At 43.7% G+C, this 19,865-nt stretch overlaps 1 protein-coding gene across 2 annotated transcripts; it reads left to right on the forward strand.

Moving 5' to 3' along the window:
* Positions 1 to 6,079: 6,079 nt before the first annotated feature.
* On the forward strand, positions 6,080 to 19,182 carry LOC147890049 (SNARE-like superfamily protein). 2 transcript variants are annotated; one of them, XM_087390711.1, is made up of 8 exons: positions 6,080 to 6,349; positions 6,450 to 6,534; positions 6,792 to 6,931; positions 7,235 to 7,320; positions 7,473 to 7,533; positions 17,857 to 17,943; positions 18,061 to 18,175; positions 18,297 to 19,182. In XM_087390711.1, the coding sequence occupies exons 3-7, from the start codon at positions 6,848 to 6,850 to the stop codon at positions 18,151 to 18,153; spliced, it is 411 nt and encodes a 136-aa protein (XP_087246837.1). In that variant the 5' UTR covers positions 6,080 to 6,349; positions 6,450 to 6,534; positions 6,792 to 6,847; the 3' UTR covers positions 18,154 to 18,175; positions 18,297 to 19,182. The 2 variants fall into 2 exon arrangements, with proteins under 2 accessions (XP_087246837.1, XP_087246836.1); XM_087390710.1 differs by having other exon boundaries at positions 6,080 to 6,235.
* Positions 19,183 to 19,865: the final 683 nt, after the last annotated feature.

A 19,865-nucleotide genomic window follows, 5' to 3' on the forward strand; every position in this document is an offset into this window, starting at 1 on the left:
TATTGGTTTATTGGGGACAAAAGAAATCGTGCCCTCGAATGGTTCACCCTTGATTATTGTTGTTGTTGCATCAACTTGTAATGACATGAAAGAAGTCCTACCATCACGTGCAACTCTCTTTGTGATGGATGGGCCTTCTACCCTAAAGAAGTCATCGACTTGCAAGACATCTCTCAGTTGTAAGACATAAGCATGTGGAACATGGAGAGTGATTGTTTCACAACATTGGGCATCTCTCAAGTCGACTCGCATGAAGATAGGACAAGAAACACATTTAGCCTTAAAAGTGCCGTGCTTTGCTAAAACCTTTCCCTCGAATGCAAATTGGTATGTGACATACTCTGCCAGTGCATCTATGGGTAAAACAGGGAGGCTATTTGCATGTGGCAAGGCTATGTTTACAAGGACCATCATTTTGAAGTCTTGTCCTTGAATGTTTGCATCATTTGGTATGCTAGAATTAGCAATTCCCTTGCCTTTATCAAGCTTTTGTGGTAAGCTTGAGCTTGCTGAAATATGAAATTAGCATTGTAGTAAGTAAGCCTTGCTTTAATCAGTGGTGCTCTGTTTGTATTGTGTCTTATGCCGCCTTAACAAAAGCTTACAAGAAAATATTCATGGAGCGAACTCTTCAATAAGTTTACATAACTTGCTAAAAACAAACTCAGCATTCATGGAGTGAGTTCTTCAATAAGTTTATATGACATGCTAAAACAAACTCTTTTGCTTATGAAAACCATTATTTTTTCGAGATGCATTGTATCTTCCCCTATTTACATAGTCCTTGGTAACAAATTCCCAATGTCTTTGTATATGCTTAAAGAATATAAATAAGGTAAATATAGTACTTGCTTGCTCTGGCATGAGCATAATTATATGCTTTGTATATAGCTTCTTTAATAAAACTAGAACAATACTAGTCACTGGTGATGTCGGATTTGTTGTCTTCATCAACAATTGGAGGGCTAATATCCAACTCTATTCTACAATGCATCTTTAAAAGACAACCTTTTTTGCTATCTCTTTTCATACAGGAAAAGATAAAATGCACATGCTCAGTTCACACACTAGTAACACTTACAAACGAAAGACTAGCACCGCTCTCACGGATTAAAGTCGATACGAATGTGAATATTCAACTTCGGCATAAGCTTGTTCGGCAGCAACAGCATGAAATGTGGTTTTGAAAGTTGTTTTAGTAATCTTCTTAATGTTAGAATTTTTAAGAAGGGTTCAATGTTTGCTAGGTTCTTTCAGTGATGGCCCAAGGCCTCTCCTTTTATAGGCCCAAGGCTTGCTCAAAATGACCGACTGGTTAAGGGCCTACTAGTTGACTTTTGTCTGTCCTAAAAATAGACTGGTTGGATGCCCCTACCAGCTTAACTAGTGCCCTATATAAGGGTCTTTCCTAGCCCTTTCAATGCCTTTGATCTAGGGCATGAGCCCTCCCTTTATTGCAGGGTCCAGCCCCTTCTGTCCTGCCATGTACCAGCTCCATAGCCTACTCGTACACCTGCGCTTTTTGATGTGCCTACATTGCGCCTTTGTTCCAGCTCTCTAGCCATCTGTATCGACTCTATACATTGCTCCCAACCCTCTGTACTGTCCCATATAGTTGAGCTATTAGCATGCACATTTGCTGCAGACACTAGCAACCCAAAGGTATCATTCTAGGCTCTTTAAATCGCTTGTGTTCCTCTAGGTATGAACCTTGGATTACTGCCCACATAACAGCCATGATGTTGTCCATGTGACAACCCCTTTCTGTGAGGTGCTACCCATGTGGCGACCCCCTCTCTTTGTTCTTTCCTCTGGGCATGCTGTCCACATGGCATCCAAATAGATGCCCATGTGGTAGCTCTTACCCTAGGTCTCCCTCCCTCATGCACTACTCATATGGGGGCTTACAGATGGGGAGGTTACCTTTCCAACAAGGGTGGCATCATTCCAAGTGAACGGGCTTCCTACAACCAACAATGATTCCCCAACATGACAATAGAGCTTGTTGTGTTCCCTTTCCTATTTCCATTTGTACATGGTAACTACGAAGGTTCCATTCAATTTGCTGACTACATCAAATTTAGAATAAGTACATTGTTCTCAATCTACACATTGTACAAGCTGTACATGCTAATTATGTATCAACTAAAGCAAGAAATAATGATCACAAATAGTAGTAGCATGACGTGTTTACAGTGCGATATTGATCAATTTAAGAAAAGCAATCGAGATGCTACTGACAAAGATGTGATCAAGCATGTGTTATGGTACAACATGCCATCCATGAAGCTCGTAACACCATCATCGCATGAAGAGAATTGGAGGATCTAATAGCAATCGTTAACGCTTGGGGCCTTTTCGACTTCTTCTTAACATTTACTACAGATGAGGTATCAACAGATACACGATGGCAAGATATCAGCACTATTTGGAGCATCACGAAAAAGTACAATGCACAGTTCTCTTAGACTGCCTGGTTGAATGCCCGACTCTGTTTCATACAAGATTCCATTTATTCCTACGAAAATACATATTACCATCAAATGGTCTTTTGGGACATATCAACCACCACGTTGTTTGATACAAAATACAAAACAGGGGATCCCTCCATGGACATCTCATACTATGGGTTCATGAAGACGATTGTCCACGGTGCTACGTAGATTCTCGGACAAGATGATGCATGGCCTCAAACTACAACACTGTGCAATCTAGTATTATTAAAACAGTCGCATATTTGCCAAAGAAGCTACTACACAGGACTTGCACATCACTCATGCAAGTATGGATTTCCTTTTGAGGTACAGCTTATCCCTGAACTGGTCCTATATCCCCATACACAATGATGGCTTTACTTTCATCTTGCGTTCGAGCATCAAAACATCGTTCCTTACCATTCAATACTGTTGCTCTTGTAGGGAGCCCACATGAACATACAATGTGTGACGAACTCTGTGATATCACACTACCTTCTCAAATACGCAATGAAGGCCGTGCCCATGGGAAAATTAAACATTCAGCCACAAGATGCAACACGATTGGGGTTGCAGAATCTCAATACATTGAATTTGAAACTCATAGTAGCAACCCTCCACTCAAAACCAATGTCACTGATAGAGGCTGCACTCAATTGCTTTGCAGATCCTAGTAATCACAAGGAGCGAGTCTATTCACTATGTTGACTCATCTCCTCTTGCACTACGTCAATGAATGATCTCAAGAAACCATGACGTTGTCATGCATTCGGTCAACCTCTATTGTGGAAAGCCCACATACCTTGCTACCTTGAGGATCCCACATTCTACGGGTATCACAAAACATACGTGACCCATCGAATGAAACAAAATTTTTGTAACAAAATTGAGAACGATATTTTTGGTAATCATGTGGTAAAGAACGACAGGATCATCAGATTCACTAAATACCACCCTGGTCATCAGCCCACAGAGTTCTTCTACAATGTGCTTTTGCTAAACATGAGCTTTCAAAATGAGGTCGAGCTCATTTCGGAAAACAACACTTTAGAATTGTACTTTGTGGAATGTCAAATACGTGGCCTTGTGTTGAATAATGAGGACCTTAAGATGTACGCCACATAGTATGCACACGAAACCTACTTACAACCGATCATATAGACCAACTCATCAATATGATTTTACATAATGTCACATTCAACTGAGACAATCCGCTATAGACACCTCTTGTTAACCAATGAGGTACTTAGAATCAGACAAGACTAAAGATGCTACAAATCTTGCACGAGTTCAAGATGGTTGCTAACACATCACTTACAGTCTAGCAAGATTCGATCTTTAGAAAACTTGCAGCATCAGAGATAGGATTGCACATCATCACTAGAAATCCAAGAGGTGGAAAGACCTTTCTCATAAAGTACTATGTCTCGATTTGATCTCACAAACTAAGATGGTCCTATTGTGACCGCGTCGACTGGAGCAACCGTAATACGGTTAAGTAGCATCGCCACAGCAGTGCACTACCAATTCAAGATTCTGGTCTACAGTAATCAATACCCACTGCCCATCCACGAGATGAAAGAGCGCCACAATGCTATCAAGGAGGCTGATGCAATTATCATTGATGAGATGTCAATGTTAACAAGGATGACTTTCGATATGGTGGTCCAGCAAATAGTAAACGTCAGTGATGACACATTGCTCAACCCATTCAAGCAAAAGTTAGTGATACTATTCGGCAACCTGGCCCAGCACTACCGCCAATGTGTAAGCATCACGTGGAATTATGTGCTCGATGCCATCTGACATCATCATTGCATTGGGCACATGGACAGACATATCACATGAATTTCTCCATGCGTCACGCATAGGACCTACCATTATTGGCCTTCCTCCACTCAATCAAATATGGAAAGCCTATGAAGGTAGATAATCGAGATTACTGAATGCCTTGGCCAATGCATTATCAACAAAGAAGAGGCTCTTTGATTCATTGACAGAAGAACCACCATTATATGCATGCATAGAGAAGACGTACGCACATACAGGGACTTATTGATAGAAAAATTTCATTTGCTAGAGTCAGTTGTTCATATACCTCTTCACATGAATGCTATTGACAAACTAACACTTCACGAATGGTTGAACAATGGTACTTTCAATGAGATCAGCAAAATCAGCATCGGAGCAAGGGGGATGATCACAGAAAACATTGACCTCACCATAGGTGTTGCAAATGGAGCAACATGCAAGATCCATGAAATTAGTACAACTTGAACGGGTGCGATAATCAGAATTACTATTGTCATCGACACAACTAAAGCAAAAATTACAGTACGCCATTCCAAACATCAACAAAAGGCTGTGAATGGCAATTGGTACCACAAATCGACATTTCCTTTGACACTCACATACGCAATCACGGGTCACAAATCACAGGGGGCAACAATCTCAAACAAAGTGTTGCTCATTTTTCATCAAGCATTTGCACCGGGCCTTGGATTCATGATGCTATCTCCTGTAATTGAGAGATCGAAGCTGCGAATCCTTGGAATTCCAGATCCACATAATTCTTCACTCCGATGCTGCTACATATTCTATGACAAGGATCTTCATGATAGAGTACACATTCATATTTGCATTGTAGAAAATGTATACGTCTCTGCACTTTTGCGCTGCCCTCGAATAATCTTTTCATTCTTGTTTCTTGTGTCTTTTCTTCTACAGGATTTAGTTGTCGAGGCCGATCAAAAGCTGTAAACAAAAAATACAAATGAATACAAATAAGGTATGAATTAGCACACACCACAAAAAAAGAAAATGAATTTCTTCTCTTATATCTTCACTCCTGTACTTATGATTATACTCTGTTGATTATACTCTGTTGCAGTTGTTCAAGATGTACAAAAAGAATGCAAAAACAAGTGCGCCCATGGCAGCCAGGAGAACCCAGTACCTAACAACAAACCAAATGCGTTTGGCCAATGTTACATGCGACCGCCCATCTATGTACATCAATGGATTTAGCATACACACAATGCCATGAACCTGCCTATCACAATTGAGAAGGTCACTTACTTTTTTAATAAGGTAGTTTACAACCAGAGATTCGATGCAGATACAGATCCATACAAACCTTTAGACGCAAACCATGGCAAGAAAATGAAAAGCGTTGCTTATTTCATGAAGTATGTACTTACTTGGCGCCTTACTCATGCATGCTTCTATTGTTTTCTTCGCAAACAAAACAAACCTGGAATCCTGGCCAAGCATACTAGCTCATTTGTTTGCAAAACCCTTACCTATGACCTGTACCTATGGCAGGGCCAAAAAACACACCCACCTACTCTCTTTTTTTTTGTGTGCAATCTAGATAGTTATATTAGCAAAAATTGTCTCCAAGAAGGATAGTACTTACATCTTCAGAAAACTTGCATATATGCCAGGTACTGAGAGTAATCTAACTGGCCCGCACGCAAGCAGTCATAAAAGGACTGCCTGATGGATGCACGGGAAAAAGAGAACTTGTTCAGAGAAGGGTCACCAAAAGTCCAATGGTTTCTATCCTTCCAAAAAGAGTATATAGAGCCCAACAGAGAACGCAAGAAAAGGAAAGACCTACAATTCTTTCAATGCATGTCTTTGATGATGTCCTAGGGACACTACATAAATGCTAGCAGCGTTTCAAGGTCCAAATGCACCCATCTCCTCGTATTAAACCTTGGGCAGCCTGGATTGTCCATTGTGGACCGGATTATCAGGTTCGTTGGTTGTAGCAGTCCTTTCCTTTACATTAATCTGATACCTGTTCTTTGCACACAGATCCATGTAATTAAAGATTTATTTGGGCTTCATTGCATTGCCTGAATTGACAAGTGCGCATCCGATTACCATTGCTCTTCGTAATACCACTATACATTTTCTGTGGTACCAATCGCCTCTGTCAGCTGTCTTATAACTACCACTGGCTTTCAGAAGGCAGACAATATCTAAGATGTCGCGGTGCAGTTGACAAAGATCTAACACTTCGCATCCTGTTAGCTCAACTTCGTAAAACAAGGTAAATTGCTGATCTCCCAATTTTTGTTTATCTTAATACAATTTTGACTTACCGCCCTTAAAAGAAAAGGTCTTTAGTTCGCTTGCAAGGGATTTAGAAACTTTAATTCAGCCGTCCCAGTTATTAGCATGAGTCTAAAGCTCTAGGGTGAAATTTTAAGCAGGACTTCTGATCTATATTTCGTCCGCTTGTTCGTCTACCTTGAAAGTCCACATTTTTATAAATTTCCTCTCATATTTACAAATCATATTTTGCAGGTCCATTGGATCCTCACACTTCTGGGTGAACTTTGTCCAGCTCGGAGTGATTCAGTATGGCTACCACAGCTTGCTTTGTTATTGTTGGAGGCAATAATAATAGTCCCATCTATGAGAGCGAAGTTGGGCCTGCTCCAAAGGTCAGTATTTTAATCTCGACTACTGCTTGCTCACAAGTTGGTTCTTGTTGAATAAATCAACAGCTATTGTTAGGAATACTCTATGTCAATGTAGCCCATCACGTTCTGCTAGAACGGCAATCTGGGCATTGTAAGCAGAACTTTTTGACCGTGAGGTTAAAAAAGTTTGGTTTCATATAGTTTTGCCCTTGTATCACATGCAAATCAATTTTGGCAATTTTAATTTCTATTATGGATGTCAGACTGGGAAACTTTTGGTTTTGACTGGTCATCAGTTTGAGTAAGAGCATTTCACGTTTGCAGAAAGAAGAGGCTGCTCATCAGCACCAGTTCATTTTACATGCTGCATTGGATATTGTTCAAGATTTGGCATGGACAACAAATGCCACGTATATTTTTCCCTTTTCGTCTTTTGCTAAATGATGGATAGCTATGGTTGTTTATGCTGAAGCTCTCCTTCTTTTCATTGATTTGTTTCACACTCTTTCCTCAAAGATGAAGGATGACATAACATACGTCACTTTGCAACGTGTTTGGACAGGTTTTTGAAATCAGTGGATAAATTCAATGACTTAACAGTGTCTGTATATGTTACAGCTGGTCATATCCTTCTGATGAAACTAATTACAAAAGGTTATTGGAGTTTGTGCTGGGGCTGATTTCATGTTCATTTGTGGCACTCGTGCCTACATGTGTGCATGCACGTGTGTGTATGTGTATGGTTGCTGGATGATGACGAGGATGAGGATGATCACTTTTAGTGTTCATAGAGACCAAACATGGTCTATGGGACCCAAATGTGTGTGTGTGTGAGAGAGAGAGAGAGAGAGAGAGGGGGGGGGCGGGTGGGGGGGTATACTAACGTTTGTGGGAGACCAAGAAGGCGTATGACGGCAGATCTGAGTTACATCAGGAAAAAACACACTTTCTAGGGGTATCTAGTTTACTTTTAAAGATCTAATATAATCTGAATTTGAAACCTGAAGTAGGAATACACTCAAAAGTTGCACAAGGAATCTTGTCATGGATCATGCAATGAGAAGTGTTAGCTCTTTGTAGCTCCCATGGGAAGTCGTCATGTCTTGGGAAGACATCCAAGATTTATTGGTCTCACTCCACGCATCTTGTTCCGTGGGACAAACAATCGTCTTGTCCTTGTGCTTTGATCTCTATTGAGAGTGGGCTTAGGGTCCGAGGTTCTATGACCATCCGGCAGTGTTGGCTTCTCTCTTAACTAATGAAAAGGTTGGCTTCTCTCTATTGAGATTGGGCTTAGTGTCCGAGGTTGTATGACCTTCTGGTAGTGTTGCTTCTCTCTAATGAAGTGTTGGCTTCTCTCTTATGAAAAAGTCATGATCTCTTGCTATACGCCTCACAAGTCTGGCGACCTCAAATACGAGAGTAGCGTGGTGCTGGTCTAGGTAGTCAATGGTTCAACTAATGTCTAGAAACCCTTGACCCAACAATGATATTGGCCTTGGTTCTCAAGCATCTTATAATTACACGCTTCTATGTCTTCGCCTCATGCATGCACGACTTGCAACGGTTGGCCACGACAGCACCAGTTATGAAGATCGCCTCTTGGGATGATCCATTTCTGGTAATCACAGACGCTAGCAATGTCGCCATAGGGGCAGTTTTACAGCAAGAGGATAGGCCCGTGGCATACTACAGCAGAAAGCTTAACGATGCCGAAAAGAACTATTCAATGTATGATAGAGAGCTTCTCGGTGTCATCCAGGCATTAAAACATTGGAAGCCTTTCCTATACGGACAGACTTTCAGGGTGAAGATAGAGCCCTTAAGTGGCTTCAGACAATGCCTAGTACGCAATGGAGTGATCGGCAGCAGTAGTGGAGTCAGATATTCCAGCAGTTTGGGGGAATGATCGAGTACGTTCTCGGCAAAAACAACCCGTTGCAGATGCTCTTAGTCAGAAAGGTTTCATCCAGACCATTGAGCAGGCCACTGTGCTCGAAATCAAAGGGAAGGATCTTGATAGCATGAAGGCACAGTACGCGGAGTCGGCAGAGTTTGGCACGCAGTTCTAGTTAGCCACGACGCTTGCTCCGGGCCATCACTCATTAGAGGACGGTTGGCTTTTCTATAAGAAAAGGTTATGTGTACTCAAAGACAAACGATAGTGCTTCTTCATGATGGCCATGACGCCCTTACCGGTGGTCATAGAGGTATCAACGGGACTTTGGAGAAGTTGGAGCACTATTTCTATTGGCTAAGATGCGGAAGGACGTATACAGCTATGTGCAGAATTGTCAAATATGCCAAAAGGTGAATGCTTCCCATAAGAAAGCGGCAAGCTTACTTATGCCATCGCCAATCCCCGACGGACATAGGTATGGATTTCGTGGGACCGCTTCCAGCATCCGCATGTACGTGTAATACTCAATGTCTTACTATTGTTTGTCGCTTTAGTAAATATTGTATGTTCATTCCCTGCAAACAAACGACCAGCGCTGAAGATGTAGCTCGTTTGTTTATCAAGTATTGGTATCCCGTTGGAGGGTTGCCAAAGACCATCACATCTGACAGGGACGCCAAGTTTACGTCTAACTTTTGGCGCGCCTTGTTTGATAATTTTGGTACTAAGCTGCAGATGTTCAAGCGCTTTCCATCCGCAATTGAACAGTGAGACGGAAAAGTATAATGGTATGGCATTTGATATTTTGAAATCATATTGTCATGATGCTCAGGGAAAGTGGGAGCAGTTTCTTCCGCTTGTGCGGGCCATTCTGAACGTTACCTATTCTTCGAGTATTGGTTTCACACCTTGTGAAGCGACGCGATTTACCTCACTCCTCACCCGGATGGTGTCTCCATCTCTTGAAGCCAACAAAACCATCGAATCCATGGCAGAGATTACGGAGTTCGTGAAAAGCCGCATTGCCAAAGCTCAAGCATCGTATACATGCCAAGCTAATAAATCCAGACGAGATGTCCAGTATAAAGAGGGCCAATGGGTGTATTTACGCATTATCAAAAGCAGCGATTGAAGCAGGTGGGCAAGCGATGCCCTAAGCTATCCTTCAGGAGCTTCGGACCATTCCCTATTATTCAAAAGATCAACGATGTCTCAATGAAGTTACGCTTACCAGACAGTTGGACTGTGCACAAGGTGTCCCATGTAGCTTGGTTGAAGCCATATTTTGGACCTCCTCTTTCAGAGATTTTTGACGAGCAACAACCTGAAGTTCTTGATGAAGCCGAAGTTTTGCAGCCAGAACATATACTTCTTCATAAATTCAAGCATGGGTCAGGATGCAAGATCCGGGAGTTTTACACCAAGTTCCGTGATCGAGGTACCCATGAAGCAGTGTGGTTGGACGAAGATTTTTTCCAGGAGTTTCCCTAGATATTGGCGGAGTACTTGGAAGCAATGAACCCACTGCCAAGTTAAGGAGGAGGGAATGTCACATGCACCCCTGCACTTGGGTGCAAGGTGGCACACTGGCTACATCAACAAGTGCATTATAGTTCTCAGATAGGAGATTTTGTCGTATGCTATGACCCCTTTGTGAGCCTTTGTCCAGGGACAGTCAGGCACAAGCTACGTAGGTCAGTCTCTCAGCCTTAGGTCAAGTCAATAGTCAGTTCTTGTTCACTAGTACCCACTGGAGAACAGTAGGTTAAGTGTTTCCATCTTATAGTTTAGGTCTTAGCCTAGGTTAGGAGGCCCTTTAGGGTCCCCAAAGGCTGGACAGGTAAGCAGGGAAGACAGCCTGCCAAGGCTGCCCAAAAACTCCCCTGGCAAATGAGCCAGGGAGGGCTTTTTACATGCTGGTTGTAGGCCAACCAGTTTGTAAAACAGACTGAGTCGGTCTGTTTACAGACTGGGTTGGCTCAGTCCAGCCCTATAAAGGGGCCCCTTGGCTGCCGTGTTTTCTCATTCAGTTTGCTCCTGCCTTCAGCTCTCCTACAGCTCCACTTCAGCCTCCTGTGCAGCCCCTGAGATCCTCAGATCTGGCCCTGCTCTAGCCTCAGTCCCTTGGCCATCCGTTCAGCCTAATCTGAAGGTGACCACGCAGCACAACCCAGCAAACGGAGAGAGGTTTGGACGCTGTTTCCTCAGCTTTCTCAGCTCTCTTTTACAATCTGCACAGCTTACTCTCAGCTCTATATTTCAGTCATCTCTCAGTTCTCTCATAGGATCTATCACTTCTAGTTTTCACTCTCTGACTCACGCAGTAACCCTGCATTCCGGTAGACAGCACAAGCCTCTTCCTTGCCTTGCAGAAGCGTCTTGACAGCATCAAGGTCTCCGTACTGGTTGGCGTTGCCTCTCAGGTCTTTGGGTCTGCTATTCGTGTGCACAGTGAGCTCTTTAGAAGTGCGTTCCGTGCTCTTTTGAAGAGTGTTCTTTGTATTTCTTAGTTCTCCAAGTATAAAGCAAATTTTCCCTTGTTTGGGGGAGGGGGCCCTTGGGACCCAATTGGTTGTTGACTCTACTCTCTCTCTACCCTCATCTCCTTTCTCTCTCTATGGTAAACAACGCTCATTCCTCGCTAAAGGTTTAAAGGTCTCGCTGTGAATTACACGATTAGATAACCGTTGCATGCTATACTTGTGAACCTCACAATCAGAGTATACTTTTCTACCCACCAAGCCTTTCATGTTTGGAGATCTGTGATGCCCAGAGGAAGATGCTGTCGGAATTTGTCTTTACTCTGATATTTTTGGCTTTGAAAGTGCATCAACCTTCCTCCTTGATTGCTGCTGAAATGGGCTTCTTTTTCCTCTTTTGAGAAGTGGCCTATTTACTTGGGTCTCCACAAGCTATACAGGGAAATGGGAGAGGATTGTTTGCTGTTGCATCAAGCCTTTTTTTGTGGGATTTCAGTGATGCCTAATGAGTTTGACACAGGTAGTAGTTGCATCCAGTGGGGTAGATGCCGCTGGAGTCCCTCTTGACTCTGGTATTTTGATGTTTCAAAGTGCATCACCTTACCTAGTTTGTTCATGACTGAAAGGAACTACTTGCTTTTCTTTCAAGAAGGGGCCTAGTTAACCTGGGCCTCGTCTTAAACTATACTTGAAAGGAGAAGCACAATTCAGCAGATCAGGAAAGGTAAAAAGGTCAATGAAAGGTAATAAGGGATATGATTGGAAGCGAAATATAATTGAACAGAATTTATCAGAGCAGTTGCAAAGCACTGAACTTTGCGTAAGAAAGCATGACAGTACTCAAAGACAGTATGTACTTCAAGCAATTTGATAGCAAGATGGAAGGAAGAGTCCACACCAGCGTGCGCACGGGCCTGTACAGAGCAGGAGCGAGGGCGTACGGAGCCCGGATTTGCTCGCCATCTGTCCGCCACTGTTGCAAGGTGCTATGGGGTCATGTGTGTCTGCCCTGGGCCTGCTAGAGGGCTGCCACCAGGCCGCCATCAATGTGCCTAGGTGGTGCCTTGGATGGTGGGGTATTCAGGCCTTGCCCTGACCCAGGGTTGGCCCCCCTGGTTGGCCACTATCCCCCCTCCTAGTCGGTTGGTTTGGGCAGGGGGTGGCCCTATATATAGGGCCCCCTCCCTCACAGTTTTTCCATCTCCGTGTAGAACAGTTTGCTCACCGGCGTTGAGGTTTTACCCAGCAGTAAAGGGTTTTTCTCCTGAGATCCTTGTGCAAGTCTCTCTTGGTTTTCTCTGTTTTCAGTTGTGTCTTGTGAGTTGTTCACTCTCTTCTCTCCACTGTAGTTCAGCACCACTGCACTTCTCACATGGTATTAGAGCCAAAGGTTGGCTAAGAAGACCTGTGCTGTGGAGAGGACTTGGAACCAGCAAGCCACAGAGGCTTTTGGAGCTGTTCGAGGCGAAGGTTGAGAAGGTATGGGCTGGGCATTTACTTTGACGGGTGTTTTCAGACCGGAGTGGTGGACTGTGTGAAGGCCAGATTCTTGGAGGTTGGAGGAAGAAGTCTCTTCAAGCCTCTCAGCCTTGTCTTCCACCCTCTCTCCTCTCTTTCTTCCTTCATACCCCTTCTCCTACCCTCCTCCCGGATTTTCTCCGTTCTCTCCACTTCTGTCTAAATGGCTTATTGTAGGAATTGGCAGAAAACAAGGTGAAGATTCTAGTGTTGCCCACGTTCCGTGTAGATCATCAACTGGATGGGAACAATTACGGCGTTTGGCATGTCATGATGGAGTCGGTATTGCAATCGTACGACTTGGCAGACCTCATTCTAGTGGGTGTCAAATAGCCAGATCCCCTTGATCAGAGCTTAGGTATTTTGGACCAAATGGAAGCCAAGAATTCGGCTCAGATCTGAGATAGAGTCAATGCAAAGGTACGTTCTTTCATTTTCTGAACTGTACTTCTCAGATTATAAATCATGTAAAGCACATGACGGCAGCCAAGAGTATTTTGGAGCACCTGGCCTCCCTATATAACAAGACTTCGCCTATGAAGAGGGTTTCTCTTGAAGTTCAGATGCGGATATTGAATCCTGCCAAGTCTTCATCAATGCGGAAACATATCAATAAGCTACAGGAACTTCAACAAGAGATTCTTCAAGCTGGGAAAGAAATCTCCTCTGAAGATATGGCCATTACTCTACTCTCTCATCTCACTTCCCAGTACTGTGGCTTTTATTCTTCGCTAATCACTAGTGGCAGAATGAGCACTCCGACTTGGGAAGAATTGGTTCCTATGGTGTTGGACCGAGAAGAGTGGTTTCAGAGTTCCTCCCATGGCAGGGGCTCCGATGCTCTGGCAGCTCCACAGTTGGGAAAGAATCAAGGTCATCGAACCTTGATACAAGGATAGAAGTAGAGAAGGAGGCACTTAAGGGTTAGAAAGGCCACTATTGGAGAAAGTGCCCTCTTCGGGCTCACAACAAGGGTACTGGTTCCTCCTCTGTTGCTATAACTCCTGCCTTTGTTCACATTGAAATTATTGATTCTCTGGCTTCCTCCGTTGGAGAGGGGGTTGTGGCTCTTCAAGCCAAAGATTTTAGGACCTCGATCGTCGACAGTGGGGCATTTCATAATATGAGTCCTTCTCAAAGATTTTGTCATCTCAGGGGGAGATGTATGTATTAGCGATAGTTTTGTCATCAAAGTAGGTGGTGATGGCAATCTCGATATAATTCCAAATGGCAAAGGAGGGACGCACTCTTCCAGGGTACTATTTGTTCTCTTTTGGATTCAATTTGCTGTCTGTCTATGAGACCTACCATCTAGGTACCACAATTTTGTTTGATGAATACTTTGTGGAGGTGAGGACGAAGCTTGGAACTTTGTTAGAAAACCACGGGACTCTGCTTCTGCCTTCGAAAGATTCAAACTTAGAGGTGTAGGGCTTTACCTGGAGAGGTGGAGGGAACGCACCCTGGTTTAGGGCTCGCACGCTAACCGCGGATAAAACCACCGGTCAGGTTGTTCAGATTGGTACGGTGAGTCATGGCATTTACACATCGTCTATGGTTTCCTCGATCACGTCTTCCATTCAGGGCGACCTGCGGCATTTTCGTTTTGGTCACTTGAAGGTTGTTGCACTACGATGCGCTGCCCAAGAACAAATGGTCCTCTACCTGATGTGGGCAGTAAGCATGGTTAGTGCCATTCTTGTATTCGAGGGAAGCAACACCGGCGCCTCACGGTGGGCTTCTCTTCCTCTGGAGTTGGTCCATGCAGATCTTTGTGGACTATGACTGTTGCTAGCCTTGGAGGGGCTCTTTATTTTATGTTGCTAGTGGATGATTTCACTAGGCTTATGTGGCCCTTGTTGAAAATGAATCTAAGTTTCTTGTTAAAACCCTTAGATTTGACAAAGACGACGATTTTTGTTCCCATCTTTGAAGAATTCTATGTGACAAAGGGCATTCGGCGGGAATTTGCCAATATTGGCATCGCCTCAGAAGTAGGTGTTGTTGACTAGAAGAATTGCACAGAGAAATGTCTCGGACCATGCTTGCTCACCAGGCAGTTCCTCGGTTTCTCTGGGCTGAGGCCACTGCCACCGCAATACATTTTGTTAACCGTTCTCCGACGTCTGCTGTTCCTAAAGTTACTCCTTTTGAGGGTTAATTTGGAAAGAAGCCAGATATATCCTATTTCCGCGTGTTTTGGGTGTGATGCCTTTGTTCACATTCCAAAGAAACAGAGGGGGAAGTTGGATGTTTAAGTCCACCCAAAGGATCTTTGTCGGGTACAATTCTCAATCAACAAGTTACCGGCTGTATGACCCTTTCAAGAGGGACATTATCCTCAATAGGGATGTTAAATGGGACTTGGGAGTTAGTACCTCAGGTGAGCTTGAGGTCATTGATAAATGCTTACATAAGCTTGCTAAGCTACCCCAAGTGCCGTTCAGTCATTGGTGTCGAATGGGTCTACAAAACCAAGTACGCATTAGACGGTATTGTGGATAAGCACAAAGGCCGACTTTAGGCTAAGGGTACTACTCATATTGACCGGGATCGACTATGATGACGCTTTTGCTCCTACTGCTAGGATGGCCACTCTTCAGATAGTGTTGGCAATTGTTGCTATGAGCAGTGGCCCATTTACCAATTGGATGTGAAACCTGCCTTTCTCAATGGAGATTTGAAGGAGGAGGTGGAGCAAACCCCTGGGTTTACCACGTCAGAAGGAATGGTTTACCGGTTAAGGAAAGAATTGTATGGGCTTAAGCAAGCTCCTAGTGCGTGGAATCAGAAAATTGATGAGTTTTTTGTATGAAAGCATTTCCGGAGGTCACGAGCTGATCCCTATCTGTTCATCTTATGTCAAGGTGGTCTTCTTTTCCTCATTATCTTGTACGTTGATGATCTGCTCATCATGGGTAGCCATGCTGCTCATATCTCTGAGACCAAGGCTGCTCTTTTAAGGCCTTTGAGATGACTGATCTCGAGCTCTTGCACTTCTTTCTGGGGTTGGAGATTTCACAGGGGCTGGAAGGTTACTTTGTGTCCCAAAAACAATATACTCAGGAGCTTCTGGAGGCTTTTCAGATGACAGAGTGTCGTGCCATCTCATCACCCATGGCCCCAGTACCAAATTGTCCAAGTATGACCCTAGTGATCCTGTGGATGCAAGCAGATACCGCCAGTTGATCGGCTCCATGATTTGGCTACTCAGACCTGTGTTACTTTGTTGGTCTATTGAGTTCATTCATGCAGACACCTAAGAAGACGCATTGGGATGCTGGTATGTCGGTCCTTCGATATCTTCAAGGACCTCGCAATCGAGGGTTATTTGTCAGGGTCATCCGTGGCCATGTTGGACTGCGGTGCAGGCAGCCAGCTCAGCAGCAGTCCATGTAGGCAGCCACGTCAGCAGTTGCCACGTGGGATTGACATGCAGTCAGCTAGCAGATGCAAGACACGCAGGCAGCGTAGGACACGAAGGCAGGGGTAGTGGCTGCCACGTGGCAATGCTGACATTAGCATCTGCCACGTGGCCAGTCAGTTGCCACGTCAGCAGGCAGGGGGTCGGTGGGCGAGTCGGCTCAGCAGTAGCAGGCTGGTCGGTCTGTTTGAGGCCCAAGGGGGCCTATAAAAGGCAGGCCCTTGGCCTTCATTCCTCATCCCAGTTCAGGCCTTCCAGCCCTCAGTTCAGCAACAGCTAGGCCTACCTGTAGCACCCCAGCAGGGTAGCCTCAGCCTCTTCAGGTATCTAGTGAGGATTCATCTCCTCCAGTTAGTCCAGTTCTTCCCAGTTTTGTAGTGAGGGTTTCAGCCCCTTCATACAGTATTCAGCCCTTTGGGCATTCATTATTTAGTTGCATCTATTCCTCTTCGGAGGCCCACTACATTCTCTCCCTCTGATTCTCTCACTCACATCCACAGCATCACTTTGCGTATTGAGTGCATCATCTTGCAGTTTGCAGTTGGTGTTGAGCAGGAGAGAGAGTGAGGATAGTCTATCTCCCGCTACATTATTTTATCAGTCAGGGCAGCAGTCCAGGATCGAGCTCTTAGGCTGGAATGATTCAGATTGGGGAGGAGAGTCAGACACTCATCGTTCCACCGCTGGTTATTGTTTTACTCTTGGCTCAGCCACCATCACTTGGAACAGTAAAAGGTGCAGTTTGGCTCTGTCTGTTACTTGGGAGATCGGGTTTACATAGACATCCCTGACAGTCATCCACAGTGACAATCAGAGTTGTAGTGCAGTTGCTTGAAACCCAATGTTCCATGCTCGTACCAAGCATATTGAGATGTACCACTATGTCCGGGAGAAGGTGCTCGATGACGTGATCCAACTCACATACTGCAAGACGGAGGACAACAAGGTGGACCTCTTCACCAAGCCCTTACCACACCAGCTGCTGTGGGTTTGACTGCCCAAGAGAGGGAGAGGGAGGTCATCATGACCAGTGTGCACATGGGCCTGTACGGAGAAGGAGCGAGGGCATACGGAGCCCGTATCTGCTCGCCATCTGTCCGCCACTGTTGCAGGGTGCTGCAGGGTCATGTGTGCCTGCCCTGGCCTGCTAGAGGGCTGCCACACCAGGAAGCCATCAATGCGCCTAGGTGGCGCCTTGGATGGCGGGGTATCCAGCCCCTAACCAGGGCCATTTGACTGACCACCTGGTCGGTTTGCTCTGGCCCAGGGTCGGCCCCCTTGGTCGGTCACTATCCCTCCTAGTTGGTTGGTTTGGGCAGGGGGTGACCCTATATATAGGGTCCCCTCCCTCACAATTTTTCTATCTCAGTGTACAGCAGTTTGCTCACTGGAGTCGAGGTTTTCCCCATCAGTAGAGGTGTTTTCTCCTGAGATCCTTGTGCAAGCCTCTCTTGGTTTTCTCCGTTTTCAGTTCTGTCTTGTGAGTTGTTCACTCTCTTCTCTCCACTGTAGTTCAGCACTGCTGCACTTCTCACAGTAACATAGTATAGTAAAGACTAGAATGCATAAGCAAATGGTAAATGTGCATACATTCTACAATCCGAAATTTCTTTAATTGGTTACACATACAAAGCTGATGCTTCTCCACGATTCACGCAATGAAGATGGCATCAGGAACTTTTTCCAGGAAGTTTATGAACTTTACATCAAGGTAAAATGCATTACTTTTTGTCATTTTTTCTCTAGAATTAAAGATTTCAGTGCTTGAACATTTATATAGGGCAATGTATCTGGTCCCTCCTAACATTTGACATTGTGTTGTTTGCAGATACTTCTAAATCCCTTGTACGTACCTGGATCACGTATTGTGTCACCTTTCTTTGACACAAGAGTCAGAACTCTTGCTCGAAAGTATCTCTGAAGATACATTCATACCATATATGGTACTCTTTAAAGCCACTCTAGTATTGGAATTAAATAAATAGTTATATAGATCTTTTCAAAATTTTGATCCTCCTGTCCACTTCACTAAGCATAGAAAGTTACTTGCATTGTGATGTACAGTTTTTCATAAACTGGAGGACGTGGAAAGGGGGACTTAGCTTTTGTGCCTGTTTTGAAGATAAGGTGTGAGAAGTGAGGCAGTACAAATGTCATGGTCATATTCATTCTCATCATCACATGTCTTCAAGCTTCTGATTTCTGGCTACTGTCACACGTTTTGATATTTTGATGTCCGGACAAATTAATCAGTATCATATAATGCGGTTTCCTTCATGTGCTAATCAGAGGTTCCTGATTTTCATGAATTGGGGATAAGCGGGGGCTGTTAGTTCTGACGGCCTCTCAGGACCAGAAACAATTCTTGTATGCAGAATTTTCACTCGCATAAAATGTAGTCTAAAACAGCAGCACAGCTCAATGATCGCATAGTTTGGAAATCCAAAGAGTGAAGGTGCTGACACGGAGAAGCAAAGAAAGAGAGAGAATTTTGTAGAGGCAAGGAAGAGTTGTGCGATTCTTTTTAATCTTCTTGTCAGCCAGTTAGTCAATCAATAGTTGTATAGGCAAATGTCCATTGGAATGAATGCAAAGTACAAAATCACATAAAGGTATTTTATGAGATTAAGCCAAAAGCTAGAGAAGGTTTGCCATTGTTGAAAGAGTAGGGCCTCAATTGTGGAGTCACTTGCACATGTTATGCTTGTTTATGGACAAGCACCCATGCATGCACACATTGTCACTCCAAACATGGAGGCTTTGAATATTAGTATGACGTCTTTAATAATACTCGTCTTTAAGATTCCAAGACCTTTCTTTGCCAAAAAAAAAAAAAGGGGCTCCAAGACCTAGGTATCTTGACATGGATGTTTAGAACTTGAAGAACATACTTTTCTATGCTATGTAATACCCAAATTTTGATAAGTTAACCTTCAACGGTTGACTTTGAAGCAAGCTCGTTTTGAAAAAATGTAATCATAGGGATTTGTTTCTCTCTTGGTAACTTCGCCAAATAAAAGAATCATGTAGGATGCTCTAATGGTGCCTCTTACAATTGCATGCACATATTGCTATTTGTCCATAAACATGTCTCCATGAGAGGCACACTCTATTGCCTACTCTTCAATTGCATTCACATGCACACATGTGACTCTTGAGAACGCAAATTTGAAAAATCTAATGCATTTTTCTTTGTTGAATGGTACGCGAACTCCATAGCAAGTGTTTGATAAAAAGTTGTGTTTGTTTGACAACCCATTAAGTAGTGATTTGTAACGAGGAATCATTGTTTAAAGTTATGAATTAATAAGAGTTACCAACTATTATTACTCAACGTACACCATAATACTAAAAGCACCATAGTCAATAGCATTTCACATGTATAGTCATGATAAAAGAGAGAAAATTCTTGGTTTTTAAGAATGAGGAGTAATCACTTTTATTGCCTTGTTATGACAAGCTTAGTAGATTTGAAACCAAACAATTGTTATGTTGCTTCTTATTTTGGTTAGTAAGTCCATGATCATTAACATTATGTTGTTCTTGAGGCTCAAATCTACTAGACTCAAGGTCTTTGCACACATGATTCATGGCTTGTTGGCTACTCTCAATCTTATGAAGGATAACACATAC

This window comes from Dipteris shenzhenensis, chromosome 19, assembly GCF_047967505.1.
Source record: "Dipteris shenzhenensis isolate YYH24624 ecotype China chromosome 19, Dip_SZ_1.0, whole genome shotgun sequence".
NCBI classification, from domain to species: Eukaryota; Viridiplantae; Streptophyta; class Polypodiopsida; order Gleicheniales; family Dipteridaceae; genus Dipteris; species Dipteris shenzhenensis.

Bases quoted from the DNA above. Each gene is read 5' to 3' on its own strand.
- LOC147890049 (XM_087390711.1), top strand. From the start codon at position 6,848: ATGGCTACCACAGCTTGCTTTGTTATTGTTGGAGGCAATAATAATAGT. The intron at 7,321-7,472 runs GTATATTTTTCC...GTGTTTGGACAG, and splicing joins GCATGGACAACAAATGCCAC to GTTTTTGAAATCAGTGGATA. The intron at 17,944-18,060 runs GTAAAATGCATT...TGTTGTTTGCAG, and splicing joins TTTATGAACTTTACATCAAG to ATACTTCTAAATCCCTTGTA.